Genomic DNA, 24,918 nt, shown 5'->3' on the forward strand with positions numbered 1-24,918 from the left:
TGTGTACGTGTGATATACATACACTTTTTTGGGATCATATTTTCTATTCCGCTATTTAATCAAAAACCTTTGGGGATCAGTTAAATTGGGGGATAGTCTGTGTTGGTACGTGTGAGAGAGATCCACCTTTCCAAGTTGTTGGGGTTCATCTCATACTTCTGAAGGTTTGAGGGTGCTGCCTGTTCCATACTCCCCCTACTCCTAGCCTTTTAGGGGTACAAACAATAGTAATTGGGGCCTAGTGTGGTTGTGTACGTGTGATATACATACACTTTTTTGGGATCATATTTTCTATTCCGCTATTTAATCAAAAACCTTTGGGGATCAGTTAAATTGGGGGATAGTCTGTGTTGGTACGTGTGAGAGAGATCCACCTTTCCAAGTTGTTGGGGTTCATCTCATACTTCTGAAGGTTTGAGGGTGCTGCCTGTTCCATACTCCCCCTACTCCTAGCCTTTTAGGGGTACAAACAATAGTAATTGGGGCCTAGTGTGGTTGTGTACGTGTGATATACATACACTTTTTTGGGATCATATTTTCTATTCCGCTATTTAATCAAAAACCTTTGGGGATCAGTTAAATTGGGGGATAGTCTGTGTTGGTACGTGTGAGAGAGATCCACCTTTCCAAGTTGTTGGGGTTCATCTCATACTTCTGAAGGTTTGAGGGTGCTGCCTGTTCCATACTCCCCCTACTCCTAGCCTTTTAGGGGTACAAACAATAGTAATTGGGGCCTAGTGTGGTTGTGTACGTGTGATATACATACACTTTTTTGGGATCATATTTTCTATTCCGCTATTTAATCAAAAACCTTTGGGGATCAGTTAAATTGGGGGATAGTCTGTGTTGGTACGTGTGAGAGAGATCCACCTTTCCAAGTTGTTGGGGTTCATCTCATACTTCTGAAGGTTTGAGGGTGCTGCCTGTTCCATACTCCCCCTACTCCTAGCCTTTTAGGGGTACAAACAATAGTAATTGGGGCCTAGTGTGGTTGTGTACGTGTGATATACATACACTTTTTTTGGATCATATTTTCTATTCCGCTATTTAATCAAAAACCTTTGGGGATCAGTTAAATTGGGGGATAGTCTGTGTTGGTACGTGTGAGAGAGATCCACCTTTCCAAGTTGTTGGGGTTCATCTCATACTTCTGAAGGTTTGAGGGTGCTGCCTGTTCCATACTCCCCCTACTCCTCATCTAGCCTTTTAGGGGTACAAACAATAGTAATTGGGGCCCAGTGTGGTTGTGTACGTGTGATATACATACACTTTTTTGGGATCATATTTTCTATTCCGCTATTTAATCAAAAACCTTTGGGGATCAGTTAAATTGGGGGATAGTCTGTGTCGGTACGTGTGAGAGAGATCCACCTTTCCAAGTTGTTGGGGTTCATCTCATACTTCTGAAGGTTTGAGGGTGCTGCCTGTTCCATACCCCCCCTACTCCTCATCTAGCCTTTTAGGGGTACAAACAATAGTAATTGGGGCCCAGTGTGGTTGTGTACGTGTGATATACATACACTTTTTTGGGATCATATTTTCTATTCCGCTATTTAATCAAAAACCTTTGGGGATCAGTTAAATTGGGGGATAGTCTGTGTCGGTACGTGTGAGAGAGATCCACCTTTCCAAGTTGTTGGGGTTCATCTCATACTTCTGAAGGTTTGAGGGTGCTGCCTGTTCCATACCCCCCCTACTCCTCATCTAGCCTTTTAGGGGTACAAACAATAGTAATTGGGGCCTAGTGTGGTTGTGTACGTGTGATATACATACACTTTTTTTGGATCATATTTTCTATTCCGCTATTTAATCAAAAACCTTTGGGGATCAGTTAAATTGGGGGATAGTCTGTGTCGGTACGTGTGAGAGAGATCCACCTTTCCAAGTTGTTGGGGTTCATCTCATACTTCTGAAGGTTTGAGGGTGCTGCCTGTTCCATACCCCCCCTACTCCTCATCTAGCCTTTTAGGGGTACAAACAATAGTAATTGGGGCCTAGTGTGGTTGTGTACGTGCGAGATACATACACTTTTTTTGATCATATTTCCTATTCCGCTATTCAATAAAAACCTTTGAGGATCAATTGAATTGCGGGATAGTCTGTGTCGGTACGTGTGAGAGAGATCCACCTTTCCAAGTTGTTGGGGTTCATCTCATACTTCTGAAGGTTTGAGGGTGCTGCCTGTTCCATACTCCCCCTACTCCTCATCTAGCCTTTTAGGGGTACAAACAATAGTAATTGGGGCCCAGTGTGGTTGTGTACGTGTGATATACATACACTTTTTTTGGATCATATTTTCTATTCCGCTATTTAATTTAACTGGGCCTCCATGCGAGACCTGTGTGCCTTGTTGCGCTGTTTTGAGTACTCCACCAACATGGCCAGTGGCAATGACGCCGTTCTCAGCTTAACTATCCCACTTCTATGCCTCCTTGAAAAAACAATTCGGGCGATGATGGAAGAGGATGTGGCACAGGATGAGGAGGAGGAGGAGGATGAAGAGGTAACATTTCCAAGGCTTTCAGGGCAGTCATTCGCAAGGGGCTCCGAGGGTGGGTTCCTGCACACGCAAACGCCAGGGACGCAATTGTCCAGCAGGGGCACAGTTCTGGAGGATGAGGAGGATGAGGAGGAGGAGGAGCTGGAGGAGGAGATGGAACCATGTTCACAGCAGGGTGGCACCCAGGCCAGCTCATGGCCATCACTGGTGCGTGGCTGGGGGGATACAGAGGACACGGACGATACACCTCCCACAGAGGACAGCCTTTCGTTGCCTCTGGGCAGCCTGGCACACATGAGCGATTACATGCTGCAGTGTCTCCACAACGACCGCCGAGTTGCCCACATTCTAACTTGTGCTGATTACTGGGTGGCCACGCTGCTGGATCCCCGTTACAAGGACAACGTACCGTCCTTAATTCACTCACTGGAGCGCGATCGCAAGATGCGCGAGTACAAGCGCACGCTGGTAGACGCCATGCTGCTGGCATTCCCATCTGACAGCGGGGCCACAGTGGAAGCACAAGGCAGAGGAGGAGGAGGAGGAGGTCGCCAACGCAACCAGGGCACCGCCAGCACCTCAGAAGGCAGGGTTAGCATGGCCGAAATGTGGAAAAGCTTTGTCAGCACGCCACAACAAACAGCAGCACCAGCAGCTCAGATGGAACGTCTTAGCAGGAGGCAGCATTTTACCAACATGGTGGAGCAGTATGTGTGCACACGCCTACATGTAGTGAATGACGGGTCTGCCCCCTTCAACTTCTGGGTCTCCAAATTGGGCACATGGCTTGAGCTTGCCCTTTACGCCTTGGAGGTGCTGGCGTGCCCTGCAGCCAGTGTATTATCTGAACGGGTATTTAGCACGGCTGGGGGCGTTATAACAGACAAGCGCAGCCGCCTGTCCAGAGACAATGTGGACAAGCTCACGTTCATTAAAATGAACCAGGCATGGATCCCACGGGACTTTTCCGTACCTTATGCAGAATAGCAATGGATACCGACCTTACCCACCCATTGTTCCATTTTTGCTCTTTCTCACTCTTTTGGGGTGTACCCTCATTTAAAATTTTTGAAAAGAAGCAGTGTTGGCTACCTCGTCCTCCTCCTCAGGGCCAGATTAATGTAGGGGCTATTGGAGCTGCAGCTCCAGGCCCCTACCTTTTATATAGGCCCCGGGTTGGCCATATTCACTGTTACCGCTCTTCTGTCACTTGTAAACACAGAAGTCTGGCTTCTATGCTCGCTTCCCCAGGCAGCACCCTCAGAACCTCCCCACACAGCGTGAAGGCCGGACAAGGAGGGACAGTTGGCGATGCATGGATGTGTTTATGGGCTTCAGAGACAGCATCCCATGTTGAATTAGGCATGCATGGCTGCACCCTTCCTCCTCTGGGTGCATGGCAAGGCACGGCCCTTAAGGCCCTTCAAAATCCTCAGCACCAAGCCCATGATGCTGTTAATCCGGCCCTGGTCCTCCTCCACCGCCGCTTCCACCTACACCGCCCATAGGTGTGCGCAGCCTATTGCATTAAGGTGTGCACCCCAAAGTTGAAATACACATGCATGTGTTTGCCAGCAGGGAGAGTAATGTATCGGGGCCATGTACCTGTAGGCAAGGAGAAATAGAGCAGAGCAGGTCCCAGGGAGATCTTTCCCATCTCCTCACTGGCAATGCTATGTGCCCTAGGTGATTAGGGTGTGCCCAGGCACACCCAGCACACCCTGTGCGCACGCCTATGTCACCGCCACATCCACCACCACCTCAACCTCCCTCCTACTCCATATGGGCCTCGTCCTTCAGAGATGAAGAAGAACATTGTTTTATTTTTCTGTTTTTTTTTTGTTGTTTTAAGTTATTTCCCTATCCACATTTGTTTGCAGAGCACTTGCCATGCTCTTAATTACGTTTTGCTGCCATTTGCAGCACTCTAGCCCTTTCCTTTGGTGTTTTAGAGCCATTTTAGTGCCTTAAAGTTCGGGTCCCCATTGACTTCAATGGGGTTCGGTGTCCGGGAAAAGTTCGGTAAAAGTCCGGGACACGGACCCGGACTTTTTTTTAAAGTTCGGCCGAACCCGTCGAACACGGACATCTAGGTGTTCGCTCAACCCTAATCAAGACCACTGTTCCTGATCTTTGCTAATAGTATTTTGAAAGGTAACTGTACCAGGTGACTGGAGGAAAGCTAACGTGATACCAATATTCAAAAAAGGGCAGAGGCATATCCTGGGAAATTATAGGCCAATCAGCCTGATGTCAATAGTATGTAAATTACTGGAAGGAATGATATGGGGCTATATCCAAGAATTTGCTAAAGTTAACAGTATCATCAGCAGTACTCAGCACGAGTTTACAAAAGGACGTTCTTGTAAAACCAATCTGTTAACATTCTACGAGAAGGTGAGCTGTGAGCTAGATAAGGGCAGACCAGTGGATGTGGTGTATCTGGATTTTGCTAAGGCATTTGATACAGTTCCCCACGAATGCTTAATTTACAAACTAAGGTCTGCAGGCATCGACCACAAGGTTTGCTGTTCGATAGAAAACTGATTAAAGGGGGAGTCCAAAGGGTGGTAATAAATAACGCGTACTCAGACTGGTCTGGAGTGGTAAGGGGGGTCCCCCAAGGCTCAGTCCTGGGACCATTTTTTTTTCAATTTATTCATAAATAGCATTGAGGGCGGGATTATTAGCTCAATCTCAGTTTTTGCAGATGACACAAAATTAAGCAGGGCAGTAACTTCACATCATGATGCAGAAATCTTACTGAATGACCTGAACAAAATAACAGAGTGGGCAACTACATGGCAAATGAGGTTTATTGTGGAGAAGTGTAAGGTATTACAATTGGGGACTAAAAACAAACGCAAAATACGCTTTAGGGGGGAACCTCTGGGGGAATCAAGAATGGAGAAAGATCTGGGAGTCTTAGTAGAAGATAGAGTAAGCAATAGCATGCAATGTCAAGCTGCAGCTGCCAAAGCCGGCAGAATATTAGCATGCATAAGGAAGGGGATATATTCCAGAGATAAAACTATAATCCTACCACTTTATAAAACCCTGGACCAACCACATCTGGAGTACTCTGTCCAGTTCTGGTCGCCAATTCTCAGAAAGGATGTGCTGGAACTGGAGAGAATCCAGAGAAGGGCAACTAAAATATTTAGGGGATTGGAAGACCTTTATTATGAGGAGCGCTTACAAGTGCTTGATTTATTCTCCCTGGAGAAGAGATGCCTGAGAGGGGACATGATAGCGATTTACAAATACCTCAATGGTGATCTAAGCATAGAAAAAAATGATTCAGTCGCAAGGAATGTAAGAGGACACGAGGCCATACAATGCGATTAGAGGAGAAGCGTTTTAACCTCAGGCTACGCAGGGGGGTTTTTACAGTAAGGGCTATAAGATTGTGGAACTCTCTTCCACAAATGGTGGTAACTGCGGGTAGTATGGCTAATTTTAAAAGACTCTTGGACGTACATTTCAAAGATCAAAACATTCAGGGGTATGGGAAATGAATATTTCCACACACACCTACACAGGTTGAACTGGATAGACTATTGTCTTTATTCAACCCCAACTACTATGTAACTGTGTATCTACAATATGTAAGTTTAGGACTAGGGAAGAGTGCAGAGGCTACTGATCTTAAAAAACAAAAGAAAGTGAAGTCATGCCATGTGGTAGAGCTTATTCAGGGATATTTATTCATAGACCACTAATTTTACCAATACTAATTACCAAAAATAATTCCAGGTGCATTTTGAATGCACGGGGTGAATTTTTATTGGTCCTAAATCACGTTAATACTCACTTTTTTTTCAATAGTTCTTTATTAGAGTTTCACAAAGGAGACAAGGTCAGGAAATGTATCAGATACAAACAGATGTTCCATCCAAAGCACTATACATTAATCAACAGTTCTAAACTTGAGGTAAACATTTGCACTTCAAAAAGGTTTGAATAAACACTAAATGCCAAAACTAGATGCTCTAGATCAGGGGTGTCAAACTCAACTTTACTGTGGGCTGCATCAGCATTATAGTTGCAGTCAAAGGGCCGGTTGTATCTGTAAGACCATGGGGCTTCAAACTATGGCCCTCCAGCTGTTCGGGAACTTCAATTCCCATCATGCCTAGTCATGCCTGTGAGTCTCAGAGTTTTACAAGGCCTCATGGGATGTGTAGTTCCGCAACAGCTGGAGGGCCGTAGTTTGAGGATCCCTGTGTAAGACTATATTTCAGAGCACCCCACCCCACTTCTCCTACATAAGATGTCAAGAGCACCGCCAACCATCAGAAGTCAAGCATGCCTCATCTTCCTGCACAGTGCACCCTCTTACCTTGTGCTGCTACCAGGAAGAAGATGAGGGTGTCACTGGGAAGCAGAAAGTGCAAAGTCTGGAGGAGGACCAGAGGAAGGCTGGAGTCTACTGAATGCTGAGATCAGGGGAGGTGGAGATGAGGGGGAGCTGTGGCTGCACAGAGAGGAACTGTATCTGTCTTCCTCTCTGCTGCAGACTGCTGAGACAAGGTGAGGGCAACAATGAGGTTGCCACTGCTGCAGGGCCACATAAAATGGTGGAGGGGGGGGGGGGGGTAAGGGAAGGAGGAAGGGAAAAAGGGGGGGGGAGTAAAGAAGTATGGGGTAGGAGATAGAGGAACACCAGCACAACAGTATCAGTTAAATGAGATAGACAGCTATCAGTTCATACTTGCACTTTACACTTTGGGTGCCTCAGCCATTGCAACCACTTGGTTACAAACTTTTCCACCTTCAAATTCTTTCTAGCCACCATTTTTTTTATTTCACATTAAAGATTAAGATCTGCAATAGTTCCTGAGATAGAGGGGGTTTCTGAGGTTTTCCATAACCTGGCAATATTTAGCTTTGCAGCTAGCAATAAGTGTATGATAGTGACCCAGGAGTTGGGAGGATTTATTTCTAAGCCTACATGAAGCAGGGCCAGGGAGGGAGTGGGGGGGCCAAAGGTATTCCAGAGATAGAGAAGATTAGTGCAAATATTTGCTTCCAAAAGGAGCTTAAAGACCTGTAGAACCACAAGATATGAGCCATAGACCCCACACTACCACAATTCCTCCAGCAGTCAGGAGAATCTCCAGGGTACATTTTCAAAAGGCGATACAGAGTTAATTATCACCTTTTTTTGGTAAGATTCCCAATGGTTGCTGATGTGGGATGCTTCATAGGTAATCAAAATGCTCGCTGCCACATAGCTTGAGTAATAGGGGTGGTTAACTCATCCACCCATTTGTTTAAAGTTGCAATTTGGGAGCAGGGTCGGTCATCGCTAAGTGTAGAGTATAGTAAGGATATACCTTTCTTAGTATAATAGGTACAGGAGTAGAACTGAAAGACAGTTTAAGGAATAGCTACAGAGGGTGGAAGTTTAGAGATGCCTAGGAAATGGGTAATCCTTGTGTGCGTGCATGCCTCGGCATTTGGAAGATTAAAATATTTTTAAAGCCTTTTAAACATTTTAAAAGAATCATTTGTTACAATATCACCCACTGTTGTAATACCAGCAGATTGCCAGCCGGAAATGTTTAGGTCGGGAAGGAAGGTGTTTAAAGCTCTAAGCGGGATCGGTAGTGATCGTGTAAGTAGCCCAGGAAAGTATATGGGCAGGATCTTTTGCCTTGCTCAGAGGGAAGCTTTAATTGAGGAAAATGCATTTGGTGTGGAAGGGAGAGCTGTGGTAAGAAGGAGAGAGTCAGTTAAGGTTTGGAAGATGGGAAGAGGAGGTTTCTATAAGGGACCATAACTTCTCGTGTGCATTGTTTCAACAAAAATAGAGTTGGTCCAGGATTGCGGCATAGTAGTAATTAATAACATTAAGTAGTCCATCTCAACCTTGGCTATGAGGTCTAGTTAGTATATAGTTAGCCCACTGAGTTCCATACATATTTAGAAAATTGTCTCTGGATTGAGGCTAAGAATGTTTGGGGGATAGGGACAATCAGTGTACAAAAGAAGTAGAAAAGTTTGGGTAACACAATCATTTTAAGGGTAGCAATTCTACCTAGTCTGGAAAGACCTACACTGTGCATCGATCGCAAGAGAAAGGGTAAGCGTCGGGAAAAGGCGTGAAAGTTTAGGTCAACCATCTGGCTTATATGAGGGTTAGTTGGATTCCCAAGTAAGGGATGGTACCATACATTCCCCACATGTATGGTAAGTTGGTCTTTAGGTGGGAAATCGTCTCTGAAGAGAGGTGCAGGGGAAGTATGAGGGATTTCGAATAATTGAGCTTATAATATGACACTGAGCTAAATGGATGAAGGATTGCTTGTATTGTCTGCAGGGATTGAGGGGGATTAGTGACCATTAAGATCACATCGTCAGCAAAGAGGTTAACTTTGTGGTTAGTGCCATTGCATAAGATACCCGAAATGCATGGGTCTGCTTTAATCTTAGCAGCCTGCGGCTCCACCAGGAAAGCAAAACTAATTGGGAAAGAGGGCATCTCTGTCAGGTTCTGTTTGTGATTTTGAATGGATTGGATAGGCCCCCCCCGTGACTACTTTCGTTGACAGGTTGGAGTATAAAGAGAGGATCGCTGCTTGGAACCCCTCATGATGCCAAATTTGATAAGCACTGCTTGTAAAAACTTCCAGTGGACTATCAAACGCCTTCGACAAGGGACAGTAGCAGAGTAGGCGTTTGTGTACGGGTAGCATCGTGAATGAGGTTCAACATTCGTCTGGCAGTGTCCGGAGCTTGTCTAGAGATGTACTAGAGATGGGATGTACACCTTTAATCTACTGGCATATACTTTAGCTAGAAGCTTAATGTCAGTGTTCAGGAGAGAGTTTGGTCTGTTTTTCAAGGTTGAAGAAGGGTCTTTTTCAGGTTTAGGGATAGTAGAAATTATAGAGCGTAGCATATCAGTTAGAAAGGAGCAAGAGGACCCAGCAGTATTAAAGAGGTCTGTCAATTTAGATGCCAGAATGTCGGCACATTTTTGTAGAATGCATTTGAGAACCCATCTTTCCCTGGCGAATTGTGCAGAGGTAGCACTTTAATCGCACTAAGGATTTCATCTGTTCTGAATGGTTGGGAGAGTGCTTCTGATTGAGCAACAGAGATTGAGGGTAAGCTAATGGAAGCTAAGAAGTCATGGATAAGAGCATCGGTGCGCTGGGGGGTGATAGGGTCATTTTAAAGTTGTACAAAGATGCATAGTAGTCGCTAAACGTGTTGGCTATATCTTTTGGGTTGGTTAAGGGTCGTTTTGAGGTGGGGTGGTGCAATGAGGTTATTTTGGCTTTCGAGTGCTGAGCTTTAAATTGCATGGTCAAAAGCGCTCCTGCCTTGTTGCCAGGGCATAGAAATTAGCTTTAAAATGAACAAGGTTATATTCCTATTTATATAGTAAAATAGATCAGAATGTTTGTCTCAGCTCCAAATAATTTAGTGGCCAATGTATGGGAAGGGGATATTTTGTTTTGATCTTCTAGATGGGCAATCTGGAGAATGACCTCATCAAGCTGCTTGGTCCTTTGGCATCTAATTCTCTTGTTCAGTTGAATAAAGATCCCCTTATATATTCTTTGTAAGCTGACCGGCGTATACCTATCGATGTTATGCAAGTAATTCAGTTCGAAGAAAGATTGATGTTCAGACTCATTTACTTGTTGAACCATGGTGTCAGCCATTAGAAAGGGGTCAAGACATCAAAGTCTTGGCGGTCCTGGTCGTTGGTCTCCCAGGGAGATGGAAATATAGGCATGGTCAGACCATATAATGAGGCCAATGTCAGATTAAACAATGTTCTGGAGGGTCCATATATCAACCAGAAAGAAGTTGATGCGTGAGTAGGGTTGATAGATGAAAAGGAGAAAAGTAGGTATAATCACACTCTGATCCATGCTGACATCTCCATACATCAAAGAGATCAGAGGCTTGGAGAAAGGGATTCAGGGAAGGTCGGCTTTGGGGATGTTTCATAGAAGTATCCATAGATGGGTCACTAATGATGTTGAAGTCGCCACCTATCAAAATGCTACCTTGCTTTATGCTTTCAATCTTCTTGTTCAGGCATTTGTAAAAGTGAAGTTGTCTGGTGTTGGGGCCAAATACTTTCACCAGGGTATAGATGGTTTGAGCGATGGTACAGACTAGTATTAAGTAGCAACCTTGTGAGTCAGAATGAGTGAGGATGTGCTGAAACTGGAGTGTGTTTCTAACCACTGTTAGGACATCATTCTTTTTGCTAAAGCCAGATGTGAGGAAAACTTCACTACCCTTTGATCCTAAATGTTGGGATTTTGAATAAGGCAAAGTACATTTCCTGCACAAAAACAATGACAGCGTGTTGCTTAATTGCTTCTTTTTGGAGAGTAGACCTCTTCTGGGGGCTATTTAGCCCCTTAGCATTTAAAGATAGCAGTTTGAACAGCATGGCAGTGAAGTTAATGTGGACCTTTAATGGTGGACAGCTGGTGCATGGTTGCAGGTGGAGCGTACGCTTGGGTTAGCCACTGACTGCGTAGTGCAAGCAGGAACTGTTGCGTGCCAGTTGTACAATCAGGGACAAAGTAACAAAAACAAAGATTCAATGCTGGTGCAGAGACCAGGGGTAGGGTGCGTAGAAAAGGGAACCTGGGTTCAATGTACAGAGTAACTACTAACAAATTCCAGAGGCAGGGGGGTATTCCTCCAACAGAGACCAGTGAACTTGGGGTCGGTGGAGTAGGGATAAGGCTTTCAGCAAGAAAGGGTGTCTGCATTAAGCCGGTAAAATGGCAGGTTAAGAATTGAAGGATGAGCAGGGTCTGTCAGGCATCTTGGAGGGACCAGTTATCCTCCATTTGGGAGTTTGGAGAAGTAGTCTGCACTGGAGCTTCCTCTGGGATGAGACGCCAGAATCGTAATAGTTGGAGGCCACTTGAAAGGTTACATACCACGTGGGTTTTACCTTGGTGTGTGACTAGCAACTTGCTGGGAAATCACCATTTATAGGGTATGTGATGATTTTTAAGCGCCTTCATAATGGTAGTCAGTTGCTGTTGGTTGTCCATTGTTGCCTTGGAAACATACACATACAGGATGACTGCGGTGAATGAATTCGGCAAGTTTGGGATGTATTTAGCTGCAAGCATCACCTTCTCTTTCACGTTGTAGAAATGAATGTGAGCCGGCACGTCTCTTGACTTTTCTTCAGTGAGATGAGATGGTTTCGGCAACCTATGAGCTCTGTCAATTTCTAGGTCTTTGTCTGTCAGACCAGGTACCAGTGTGTGCATCAAAGACTGTAGATAGTGCACCAGTCCAGGTTGCTTTACTGATAAGGCATCTATGGCTAAGGGTTGCTGAGGATCAGGCGGAGGGAGGGATATTGGGAAGGTATGAGCCTGCACTGGAGCCCCCTTATCCCTCCTGGGCTTGGGTTTTCCTGGTCTGGCCATGGAGGGTGAGCAGGGAGGAGAGTACTCACTGTTTGTTGCTGTATACGGAGAGAAACATGGTTGCTGGGCTGTGCTTTGGCCAGCCTGAGGTGAGAGAGGCCATGCAGCGTGTCCGTGTAAGCTGCCGGCGCCATCTTGGCTACTTTTCGGTCCCGCTTGGGGGAAGAAATACATCAGCTTCTGGGAAAGTTTTAGCTGCTTCCTCCACTTGGACATTGTACCCTGATGTTGCCCACTGTCTTAAGGTGTAGGGTATGTAGTTTTTATCCTGCTCGAGGTTGTGTTAAGTCACCATGTGCTGGGTGTTGTGCGGAACAGAGGAATCAGGCGGCCATCTGCGATGTCGGCAAGCCACGCCCCCTAATACTCACTTTCCAGTGGGTGGTAAAACAAATCTTCGCTCTCCTGAAAAGCTACAGGCACCACTGCTGTCTGACACTTATGGGTGTATCAGATACCTGGCCCTATATAGTTCCTCCTGCTACTATGTCACTGCTGTGTACTGTAGTGACATAGGGATGGTGGAAAGAACCACATTGCCTAGTGGAAACATACTATCTGATACACTCATATGTGTTGCATACCAGCGGTGCTCGTAACCCTTCAGCGTAATAAACATTTTACTCAGTTCTTGTAAGTATTAAACATTCACAGGGTGCAAATAATAAATTGTTATAATATATTGACAGTTTTGCTTAAAGTGGTTCTAAAGGCTCAAGTTTTTTTTTTTTTTTTTTTACCTTCATGCATTCTATGCATGAAGGTAAAACATCTTATGTGTTCAGCATCCTCCCCAGCCCCTCCCCAATACTCACCTGAGTCCCATCTCCATCCAGCGACGTGCACGAGAGTCTCGGCTCTCCAGGGACCTTTTTTTTTTCCATTTAACTTAATTGATCACTGTTGTCCGGTGTGCCCCAGCCCCTCGCTCCAGTTTAACCATCGATTCGATACCTCAACTTCAAGACATAATAACCCTTTACTTCTTCTTACTATTCTCGTTTATTCAACCATTAGTCAGTGTTGATTGGCACCAATTATCCCAGATCTTATGATATTTCTTTAAACATCCTCTATTCATATACAATACTTTTTCACATGGCAAAATTTGATTAACCGCACATATCCAATTCTTAATAACACGGGGTTTTAATTGGATCCACTTTACAGTAATAGTTTTTCTTGCCAAAAACAATGTTTCTCTAAGCATTATTCTATGATGTCTAGACCATATCATTTCATCTAGTATACCCAGCAAACAAATCTCTGGGGTCAGAGGTACGGACATAGTCTGGACAGAGATTAATATTCAAACTATTTCCTGCCAAAATCTCATTATCACTGGACAGAGCCACATGATATGTATGAAATCTGCTCGCACAGCACTACATCTCAAGCATTTAGGAGATGCAATGCGATGCATTGCATAAAGTCTGCTCGGGGAAAGATATGATTGATGTAGTATATAAAGTTGTATCAACCTATTATTTACTGCTGGTGATACATATAGATGGAAAGTGCATGCTCCTTCCCAATCTTCATCAGATAAATTGGGAATTATTTCCTGCCATTTAGTTCTTATTGCCAAGGGGTTCTTTCCTGAATTAATCCTGCTTAAATGTGCATATATTTCAGAAACCAGCCCCTTAGGGCCCTGGGATTTCAAAATACCAATCATTGGATATCTAGAGAATTTAGGTCCTACAATCCCAAATTGTGCTTGTAGTGCATGTGTCAACTGTAAATATCTATACAATGAAGTATGTGGTATATCATGTTTCATTTGTATGTCCAAAAAAGAGTACATATGGGTTTTATCGTGTATATATATTTGCCAAGACTAAAATCCCCTTATGCTCCCAAAACCGATACTCTGCCAATTGTTTCAGTTGGACAAACATTGGGTTCCGCCATAGTGGAAGATCTATATTTATTTGGGTACTCCCTTCTATACCTTTTACCTCTCTCCATATTGTATGAGCTAAAGCTAATATTGATATTTGCCTACATTTTAGTTTATTCAAAGGCGCCTCTAAAGCTATAAGTAAGTTGTTTTGTAAAACGTGAGCCAAGTGTGATTCTACCATATGTGGTGTTACTGGTATTATCCATCCTGTAAGGTGTTTAAGCTGACCAGCAAGGTAGTAGCAATGCCATACCTGCTTCTGTTTTAGATCTCTGGAGAGTGGTTAGTTTGATTCTGTTTCTACCCTTTCCCCAAATGAATGTGGTAAATAAAGCATCTATTTTTTTGAAGAAGATTTTAGGGACTGGGACTGTCATATGTGTAAAAATATAGAAGCATTTAGGTAGTAAAATCATCTTGATTAAATTTATTCTACCTGCAACTGAGAGTGGCAGTTTAGCCCAAGTAATCAGTTTAGTTCGAATTGTTGTCATAAGTGGGTTCAAATTGGCCTGTAGAGCTGCTTGTGGTGACCTTGTAATATTTATTCCCAGATATTTAAAGGAGGACACCACCTTTAATACATTTGAATCTTTACTCAAAGTAAGTAATTGTGGTTGCAATGGCATAAGAGGGGATTTTATGCCAATTTATTTTAAGGCCTGAATAAAGACCGAATAATTCTATAATGTGCATTGCTGCTTCCAAAGATCCATTTGCATAATTTAAATATAAAACAAGGTCATCAGCAAACAGGCCAACCACGTCTATCCTTTCTGCCAGTGTAATGCCTACTACAGAAGGAGTTTGCCGTAGGCGAAGTGCTAGGGCTTCAATAGCCACTGAGAATAAAAGCGGTGATAGAGGACACCCCTGACGGGTGCCTCTATATAATTGTATGGCCTTAGATAAAAAGCCATTTACCAACAGCTGAGAAGAGGGATTTGAGTACAGTATTGCCACCCATGTACAGACTTTCCCTCCAAAGCCAAATGCCTTAAGTACAGCCTGCAGAAAAGGCCACTCAATAGAATCAAAGGCCTTTGCTGTATCAAGAGAGGCCAATACACTCAAATCTGGCAATTGGTCTCTGAGTTGAGCTATGAGTTGTGTCCTTCGAAGATTTATAGATGTAGATTTCCCTGGCATGAATCCAGTTTGATCTGGATGTATGATATCGAGTATAACAGTAATTAGTCTATGGGCCAAAATTTTTGTAAGGATTTTATAATCTGTATTTAACAATGATATAGGTCTGTATGAAGCACAGTCTGTTAAGTTTTTATCTGGTTTTGGAATAAGAACTACTGTAGCTAAATACATGGTCTCTGGGAGTTTTTTTTACCCTAAAAGCCATGTCAAATACTTGAACTAACACTGGTGCAAGGATATCTACAAATTTACTATATACTTCTATTGGAAGTCCGTCCGGACCCGAGGCCTTTCCTGTTGTTAAACTTGTTATTTCCCTTCTTACTTCTTCCTCGTTTGGGTTTCCTCCAATAGTTTAACCTGTTCATCCATTAAAGTTGGAAACTGTATTTCACTTAAATATGTTGAAATCTCATCTGTGCTATACGTGAGGGAGGTGGCATACATATTAGTATAAAATGTATGAAAGCAAGACAAAATGCCAGTCACATCTCTCACCTATTCCCCATCAGGACATTGTATATTGGTTATACCTAAGCTCGTATTTTGTTGCTTAGCCATATGTGCTAACAAGCGACTTTACAGTAGCTTTTGCTGCCATATGTGTAGTATAATTTCTTACTGTAGTTTCCCACTTATCCCTATTAATTTCAGATAGTGTTGTCAAAAACGCTGTATCTCTACATTGCTCTTCTAAGTCCTCTGTCTCCTGTCTAGTGGCTCTTTTAATATATGATATCGTTGATCTAAGAGCACCCCGTAGATATGTTTTCAGGGTATCCCAAAGATCAGATCTCTTTGGGATCCATGTGTTTCCAAAAATATCTGTAATTGTTCGGGTATGCGATCATGCGTTCCAATCTGTAATAACCAATATGGCTGAAATTTCCAATTTTGTTTCATTCCCTCAATTCCAGTTGTTATATTTATCACCAGTGGTGAATGATCAGACACTCCTCGAGTTAAATACTCAACAGAAACAATCTTAGAAGTAATTTTATCATTTCCCAGGGCCAGGTCTATTCTCGACAGACATCCCCTCCCTGGGATGGCCCAAGAATAAGCTCTGGTCCAGGGATTAAGCATTCGCCACAAGTCTCTCCATCCAAATTCTTCCCCCAATTGAGGTAACATGAGCGATTTTAGAGTTTTTTTTTAAGGGGGGGCATGCCTGTCCATTAGTGGATCCCATAGAAGATTAAAATCTCCAAGGCATAACACTAAGGCTTCTGGGTATGAACTTGCAAATATCATGGCTTCTTTAATAACACATAGTGTGGCAGGTGGTGGATTGTATATACCTGAGATAACAAATGGTATATCATACACTTGAGCTCATACAAATACATATCGCCCTTCCGGATCTGCTCTTTTTCTAAGACATTTCCATGGTATTGACCTATTGACAAGCAATGAAACCCCCCCTTGCGTATGTTGAATAGCTCGAGTGTACTGACCATTGAATCCAGGGTTTACACAATTGATTTGTTGTATCAGAAGTCAGATGTGTCTCCTGCAAACAAATGACTTGTGCTTTTATTTGCATTATACTTGTAATTACCTGGGATCTTTTCTGGGGGGTGCCCAAGTCCCTAACATTCCATGATACAAATTTACATTGTGTAGTCATTTTAAACACCTTAAGCTTTTAGAATATATATTCCCTTCTAAAAGGGATCTAATACACCTGATCATCCACCCATTACATTTATCATGGCAATATACTCTTTATACTTTACATCGCTACAAGAATTGAGGTCAATTAGGCACACCAGGACACAGCGATCTTCAAAAGCAGTAAAGAAAAAAAATATAAAAAAATATAAAAAAAAAGAAAAGGATAAAAATAAAAAAAAAGAATAAAAAGGGAAAAAGAAAAAAAAAATCATCATGCACATATAGCAAAGATTTAAACAGTAACCCATAGAAAAAAATCTATGGGACATTGCCCGTGCATACAACCATATGCATGCAAGGGCAATATAGCCGCGGCCTCCACTCAAGCTCCCACATATACATCCGGACTAATTTAAGAAACAATATAAAAGATTCATTAACCCAGAAAAAAGCTTAGCAATACCAGAGGTGGGAGGAGGGAAGGAAGGGGGGAAGAACCCCCCCAAAAAAAAAGTCCCTCTCCAGGGACTTTCTCTCCTCATTGACTAAGATAGCTAATGGCTCCAGCTACTGTCAATCACAGCCAGTGAGCCAATGAGAAGAGAGAGCGGGCAGGGCCAAACCGTGGCTCCCTGTCTAAATGGACACATAGAGCTGCGGCTTGGGAGCGAGCCTGCATGGGTGCCCCTATAGCAAGCTGTTTGCTTTGGGAGCACTTAGCAGGAGGGTGGAGCCAGGAGCACTGGCAGGGGACCCCAGAAGAGGAGGATTGGGACTGCTCTGTGCAAAACCATTACACAGAGCAAGTAAGTATACCATGTTTATTTGAATGAAAAAAAAAAAAAACTTGACTTTAATAACACTTTAAAGATATAATAATTATTGTTTTACAAAATGGTGGGTTTTTTTTCAGCTGCTACAGCCAATGAGGGCTGAAAATAAGACCATTGTGTTAAAAGTCAAAGTATAGCAGAGTAAATTGGGCACAATTTCCTTTAAATATCAAAGAGAGGAAATACTTAAATAGTCATTGTATACAGTAGGAGTTCACCCAACTATGATATCATTCATACTGGTTTCTCATTCTGGTTTCATCAGTCTGTTGCATGCTGTTCCTGACACTTTAGATATATACATATGGGATGTCTCAACTGTATCAGGAATATCAAGCAAAAGACTGATGAAACCAGCATGAGAGACCAGTATGAAAGCAAAACAATGGCTCACAATAAGATTTTAGTTTGTTGATTTACTGCAACTAGCTTTTGTGATGGACAAATATTGGTCTAAATAATGAAAAGATTATCTGATACTTTGAAGCTCATTGCAAATCATTTTTGTTCTATTACATTTGTCTTCCACATGATATGTTTTTGGTATCAGCACTGGTTTCCCTGTATCTACCAGATTTGATCCAAATGTGTTGAAGAATGAAAAAAAAAAATCAATGGTGTCCCTTGTAAGGGCAGTTTTATAGCTTTGTGTTATTTATACCTCTATCGGTGTTTGAGACTCTTCCCGTTTCTCTACATATTGTTCTTGGGTCATTTTGACTTCTGATATCATGTTTCTGATCAATTTTTATATTCTTTTCTTCTGACTGAGGATGTTCATTGTCAACTAATGCATGGCAGTCTGTGTTGTAAAAACAAAGTTAAATAAGTTTGTTAATTCTTTGAAAGCATTTCTTAGAAAATATACAAAATATAATGTATCTCGGTGCACACCAACATTTTTTCATTAAAGTTTTTTTTGTAATTGTATTTTTTTTTTTTAGGATTACAAGATTCAACAAAGTACAGGACTACAGTGATGGAAAGCCCGTGGCTTTTTTTTTCAGTGGGAACGTGGGGGAACCACCTCCAGTGCTGAATGTATGTAATGGGAGGGATTTAGGGTCTATTGATGCTAGCTGCTGGGTTAAGCCATTATTAGTGGATGGTAACTATTTTTGTCTGTGTGCGTGTGTGTGTGTGGGGGGGGGGGGGGAGATATTGTTGCTCAAGCCTTCTATTGTTGCTGGTGGGGGATCTTCTGTTGCTGGGGGTCAGTTGTTGCTGGGAGGGATCTAGGGATGTTGGCTATCAGGAATACCTTGGTTTTTTTTCAGAGGGAAGGTCGGAACACAGTTCCGCTACCTCCAGTGCTGAATGTATGTAGTTGGAGGGATTTAGGGTCTATAGATGCTAGCTGCTGGGGGATCTATTATTGCTGGAGGAAATCTTTTTGTGGGGCGGGGGGGGGAAGTATATTGTTGCTAAGGCTTTCTATTGTTGTTCTTGGGGTATCTCCTGTTGCTGGGGGTCAGAGGTTGCTGGGAGGGATCTAGTGATGCTAGCTGTAGGGAAATCTGTTGCTGGGGGTCTATCATTGCTGGGGGAGGGGGGTATTTTGTTGCAGATGGTCCATTGTTGCTGGGGGGGGGATCTATTGTTACTGGCTGCATGTGATCTCTTTTACTGCTTTTCTTGTTATTATTAACTGATTACATACACATTACTTAGTACCATAATTGTTGTTTGGTTCTGTTTTCTCTAAAAGGGGCAGTATTGGGAGGTGGGTAGGGGGTGGAACCAAGGAATGGTGCAGGAGGTGGTAGGGGTGGACCCAAGGAATGATGCAGGACGTGGGTAAGGGATGTAGACAAGGGGTGACTCAGAAAGGGGGAGATCCTGCACCTATTATCTGAGAAAAAAAAGCCCAGAGTAAGCCAATATGTAAACAATACAAATTATATTGTATCTATATGGAAAATAATAGAGTTGTAAGCAATGAATGATGGATTTGTAAAATAGATTTTTGTTACCAAGAAATTACCAAATCTGACCCTTTAAATAGACACAAAGTATCTAAGTCAATTCCACAGGGTATTCTTGCATTCTTACATGTAATATCCATATGGCTGTGGGCATTTCATATTTTAACCTTGTAATCAAGGAAGGGGAGGATAGGAAGAGGGTAAGGTGCTATAAGTTAGGAGGAAAGTGGTAAAAATAGAGAACCCCACATTATACAATGCAATGTGTTCTAGATTTAATGAAAATGATTAAAAGTATTAAGGGGGAGAATGGGGGAGGCTGTAAGGTGATTCATCCCAAAATGCCCCTAGTTGAAAGGATGTTTCTTTTAAAAATTTTATTAATTTTTCAAAAACATTTCTTTAAATACACAAACAAATATATTATGTTTCAAGTCTATCCCACATTTCAGCACTCAGATATTCCATCCTCCTAATTTCCATAATTATAACTAGTGGTGTGTCTAAGATGTGACAATAGTCATCTTCCAAAGGAGAGTCCCCTAGATGTCTTAAGAATATGGATGATATATATATATATATATATATATATATATATTTTTTTTTTTTTTTTTTTTTTTTTTTTATTTTGGATATACCTGGTAAAGGGAGGCCAAGAAGGCAATAAATTGGGTCCAGGACTTAACATGATAATATATAACATCCACTGCTTTTAATTAGAAGGGCTGAATCAGGGGGCATAGCCAGAATGTACAAACCCAATTCCAAAAAAGTTAATTCCAAAAAATATTGGCTCATTTTGGATTTCATGAGAGCTACACATTCCAAAAAAGTTGGGACAGGTAGCAATAAAAGGCCGGAAAAGTTAAATGTACATATAAGGAACAGCTGGAGGACCAATTTGCAACTTATTAGGTCAATTGGCAACATGATTGGGTATAAAAAGAGCCTCTCAGAGTGGCCGTGTCTCTCAGAAGTCAGGATGGGCAGAGGATCACCAATTCTTCCCCAATGCTGCGGCGAAAAATAGTGGAGCAATATCAGAAAGGAGTTTCTCAGAGAAAAATTGCAAAGAGTTTGAAGTTATCATCATATACAGTGCATAATATCATCCTAAGATTCAGAGAATCTGGAACAATCTCTGTGCGTAAGGGTCAAGGCCGGAAAACCATACTGGATGGCGGTGATCTTCAGGCCCTTAGACGGCACTGCATCACATACAGGAATGCTACTGTAATGGAAATCACAACATGGGCTCAGGAATACTTCCAGAAAACATTGTCGGTGAACACAATCCACCGTGCCATTCGCCGTTTCCGGCTCAAACTCTATTGGCCAAAAAAGAAGCCAAATCTAAACATGATTCAGAAGCACAGGCGTTTTCTCTGGGCCAAGGCTCATTTAAAATGGACTGTGGCAAAGTGGAAAACTGTTCTGTGGTCAGACGAATCAAAATTTTAAGTTCTTTTTATGAAAACTGGGACCCCATGTCATCCGGACTAAAGAGGACAAGGACAACCCAAGTTGTTATCAGCGCTCAGTTCAGAAGACTGCATCTCTGATGGTATGGGGTTGCATGAGTGCGTGTGGCATGGGCAGCTTACACATCTGGAAAGGCACCATCAATGCTGAAAGGTATATCCAAGTTCTAGAACAACATATGCTCCCATCCAGACGTCGTCTCTTTCAGGGAAGACCTTGCATTTTCCAACATGACAATGCCAGACCACATACTGCATCAATTACAACATTATGGCTGCGTAGAAGAAGGATCCCGGTACTGAAATGGCCAGCCTGCAGTCCAGATCTTTCACCCATTGAGAACATTTGGCGCATCATAAAGAGGAAGATGCGACAAAGAAGACCTAAGACAGTTGAGCAACTAGAAGCCTGTATTAGACAAGAATGGGACAACATTCCTATTCCTAAACTTGAACAACTTGTCTCCTCAGTCCCCAGACGTTTGCAGACTGTTGTAAAAAGAAGAGGGGAGGCCACACAGGGGTAAACATGGCCTTGTCCCAACTTTTTTGAGATGTGTTGATGCCATGAAATTTAAAATCAACTTATTTTTCCCTTAAAATTAAACATTTTCTCAGTTTAAACATTTGATATGTCATCTATTGTATTCTGAATAAAATATTGAAATTTGAAACTTCCACATTATTTCATTCTGTTTTTATTCACAATTTGTACAGTGTTCCAACTTTTTTGAAATCGGGTTTGTATAAAATAGTGCCTACTGATTGTCCACATCTCCAGCCAGACTGGATACTGATGGAATGTAGGAGTATAATACCTCAGGGGTCATATACCAAAAACATTAGGATTTTACAATATTTATGAGGCAATATAACAACTTTTGGTTTTACTTTAACCTCTTCCCGCCCGCGCTATAGCCGAAAGACGGCTATAGCGTGGGCCTAAATTTCCGGGAGGGCATCCATGTACGTCCTCCCATGCATGTGTTGCCTGGGCACTCCCTGCAGGTTGCTCTGTGATCAGGGAGTCCATGAGATCCCGGCCTCTTACCATGTTATCTGCTGTCAGCCAATAACAGCTGATCACATGATGTAAACCGAAGCCAATTGTAAGAAGAGTAGGGGAATGGTCTCACTTCCCATAGGATGCAATCAGGCTTCATTAGTAAAGTAAAAAAAGGCACAGGATGTAACAGGCATCATGCAGGGGACAAAAGAATGACGCGTTTCACATGACTAAGCATGCTTTATCAAATTAAAGCCAGTAATCGTTTCTTTTTTTTTTTAATCCTCACACTAAAAGCAGATTACTGGCTTGTATGAATGGGACATCAGTCCCGCACATGGACACCTACTGCTGCTAAGCAGTGCCCACCAGTGCCACCTATCAATGTTCACCAGTGCCACCTATCAGTGCCCATCAGTGTTCATCAGTGCCCATTAGTCCCTCATCATCAGTGTCACCTATCAGTGCTGCCTATCAGTGTCACCTACCATTGCCCATTAGTGCCACCTATAAGTGCCCATCAGTGCCATCTATCAGTGCCCTTCAGTGCCTCCTAATCAGTGCCCACAAGTGCTGCCTATCAGTGTCATCTACCGTTGCCCATCAGTGCCACCTATTAGTGCCCATCAGTGCCGCCTATCAGTACTCATCAGTGCAGCCTATCAGTGCCCATCAGTGCAGCTTCATCGGCGCACATCAGTGAAGGAGAAACATTGCCAGTTTGCTAAATTTTATAACAAGTTACGAAAACTGTTTTTTTTTTTTTTTTTCCAAATTTTCAGTCTTTTTTTTGTTTGTTTAGCAATAAATAAAAACCCAGAGGTGATTAAAAACCATCAAAAGAAAGCTCTATTTGTGTGAAAAAAATGCTAAAAATGTAATTTGCCATTCAAAGAGTGACAGCGCTAAAAACTGAAAATTGGCCTGGGCAGGAAAGAGGTTTAAGTGCCCTGTAAGCAAATGGGTAACTTTCATGATCAGCTTAGTCTTGCTAGTCTTGCCAGTGACATAATAGCACAATTTCTTTTAAGGAACTAGCATACAATACTCATGTTTTTCTCAGTAAAGGTTCACTTTATTCACCATTGCTTATTATAAGGATAATAGGAAAGGAAACCTATATACAGGTATGCATGCCTCTATATTCTGTTACCTGAAAATCCAGTTTTTCTTTTCCCCCCTTCTGTTGCTGTATTGGAGATTTTAACAGACTCATAATTTAGATCATGGTCAGAGCCTCCTTTCTTTGAAAGAGATTCAGTTTCTTCTTTTGTGCTGGAGCGTTCTGAAAATGAAGACATACATTATGGAAGGATCTAAATAAATCCCAGATATTGACATATGCACTTTAAATATAACTTTAAAATAACTTCACTTTCAAACAAAGTTTACTCATCCTTTTTGCCCCCTCCTGAGTTAAATTAGCCCCCCTTCTCTCTTGCCATATGCATAGTTACTGAGTAATGACAGCTACGGCCTTCACAATTTATTTACATGAGCATTAGAACAAGTGTTATTGACCTCTGTAACTGCAGGCACTGTGGAGCAATGCATTCTCAATTTTTACAAGAGAATAAATAAAGCTTTCCAAGTTGGGTCTCAACATGCCTCTCTCATCTCTTCCCGGGCAGCTGCTCTGTGATTACATTGAAGATTGCATTGCTCCAGCCATCACTCATCTGGAACCCAATACAGTACTTCTGTTCCATCTAAGTTTTTTTTTCTAAGATACAGTATAAAGATCTAAAAAAAAAAAAAACTACTGTAAGTATTACACTATACCAAAACATTCATCCAACCTCTAAACAATTGCCTTTTTATTTTTAAAAGCCAGAAAAAGGAACAGTAGTGTTAAAAAAAGAACATGTAGGTTTAACCACTTTAGCTCCGGAAGGTTTTACCCCCTTAATGGCCAGGCCATATTTTGCAATTCAGCACTGTGTTACTTTAATTGACAATTTAGCAGTCCTGCAACGCTGTACCCAAATATAATTGATGTCCTTTTTTTCCCACAAATAGAGCTTTCTTTTGGTGGTATTTGTTCTCCCACCCCCGCTCGTCAGCGGGGACTCTGATGCACAGGGCAGGCGGCTCTGATTGCCACCTGAGACCCGCAATCGCTCCCCGCTGAGAGAGAAGGATGGTCGGTTGTTGTAAACACAGCTGACCGTTCTTCTCCCTCGAATGATCACAGAGCTCCTGTGATCCTTCTATATAGGAACACAGGTCTCTATGATCATTTCACAAGCCACGCCCCTCACAGTTAGAAACGCACCCCTAGGTACACATTTAACCCCTTGATCACCCACAGTGTTAACCACTTCCCTGCCAATGTTATTATTACTGTAACAGTGCTTATTTTTAGCACTGATTACTGTAGTAATGTCACTGGTCCCCCCAAAAGTGTCAAAAGTGTCAGTTAGGTGTCCGATCTGTCCGCCGCAATGTCGCAGTCCCGCTAAAAATCGCTGATCGCCGACATTACTAGTAAAAAAATTAATTAATTAATTAAAATGACAGAAATCTTTCCCTTTGTTTGTATACGCGATACCTTGTTTGTTTACAAACCAATCAATATACGGTTATTAGGATTTATTTTACCAAAAATATGTAGTAGAATACATATTGGCCTACATTGATGAAAAAAAATATTTTTTACATGTTTTATAGTAGAAAGTAAATAATATTGTTTTTTTTTTTTTCAGAAGTTTCGCTCTTTTTTTGTTTATAGCGCAAAAAAATAAAAATCGCAGAGGTGATCAAATACCACCAAAAGAAAGCTCTATTTGTGAGGAAAAAAAGGACATCAATTTTATTTGTGTACAGCTTCGCATGACTGCGCAATTGTCAGTTAAAATAACGCAGTGCCGAATTGCAAAAAATTGCCTGGTCATTAAGGGGGTAAAACCTTCCGGTCCTTAAGTGGTTAAGCAATCATCTTTGATTATTTAAAAAATGGGGGGGGGGGGGGAGGTGTGCTATCCCAGAAAGTGCTTTTAAGTGTCTTATAAAAATAATAAATAAATTAAATACGTGGTAAGAAGTAAATTGAAATAGACAATAAGAC

The 24,918-nt window shown here is 42.2% G+C and overlaps 1 protein-coding gene across 1 annotated transcript in view; it reads right to left on the reverse strand.

The window, feature by feature from the left end:
- The window catches only part of LOC309558493 (uncharacterized protein), a gene marked incomplete at both ends in the record, with an annotated part of 120,255 nt that extends 97,008 nt beyond the window's left edge, over positions 1–23,247 (reverse strand). The window contains 6 exons of the mRNA XM_082261575.1: positions 10,531–10,814; positions 11,477–12,015; positions 14,762–15,000; positions 18,101–18,241; positions 23,005–23,136; positions 23,244–23,247. Of these exons, the coding sequence (XP_082117701.1) occupies positions 10,531–10,814; positions 11,477–12,015; positions 14,762–15,000; positions 18,101–18,241; positions 23,005–23,136; positions 23,244–23,247 (1,339 nt within the window). The remainder of the gene's footprint in view (positions 1–10,530; positions 10,815–11,476; positions 12,016–14,761; positions 15,001–18,100; positions 18,242–23,004; positions 23,137–23,243) is intronic.
- Between the last annotated feature and the right edge of the window lie 1,671 nt (positions 23,248–24,918).

The sequence above is a fragment of the Pelophylax lessonae genome, assembly GCF_965119305.1.
Source record: "Pelophylax lessonae genome assembly, chromosome: 6".
Taxonomy (NCBI): Eukaryota; Metazoa; Chordata; class Amphibia; order Anura; family Ranidae; genus Pelophylax; species Pelophylax lessonae.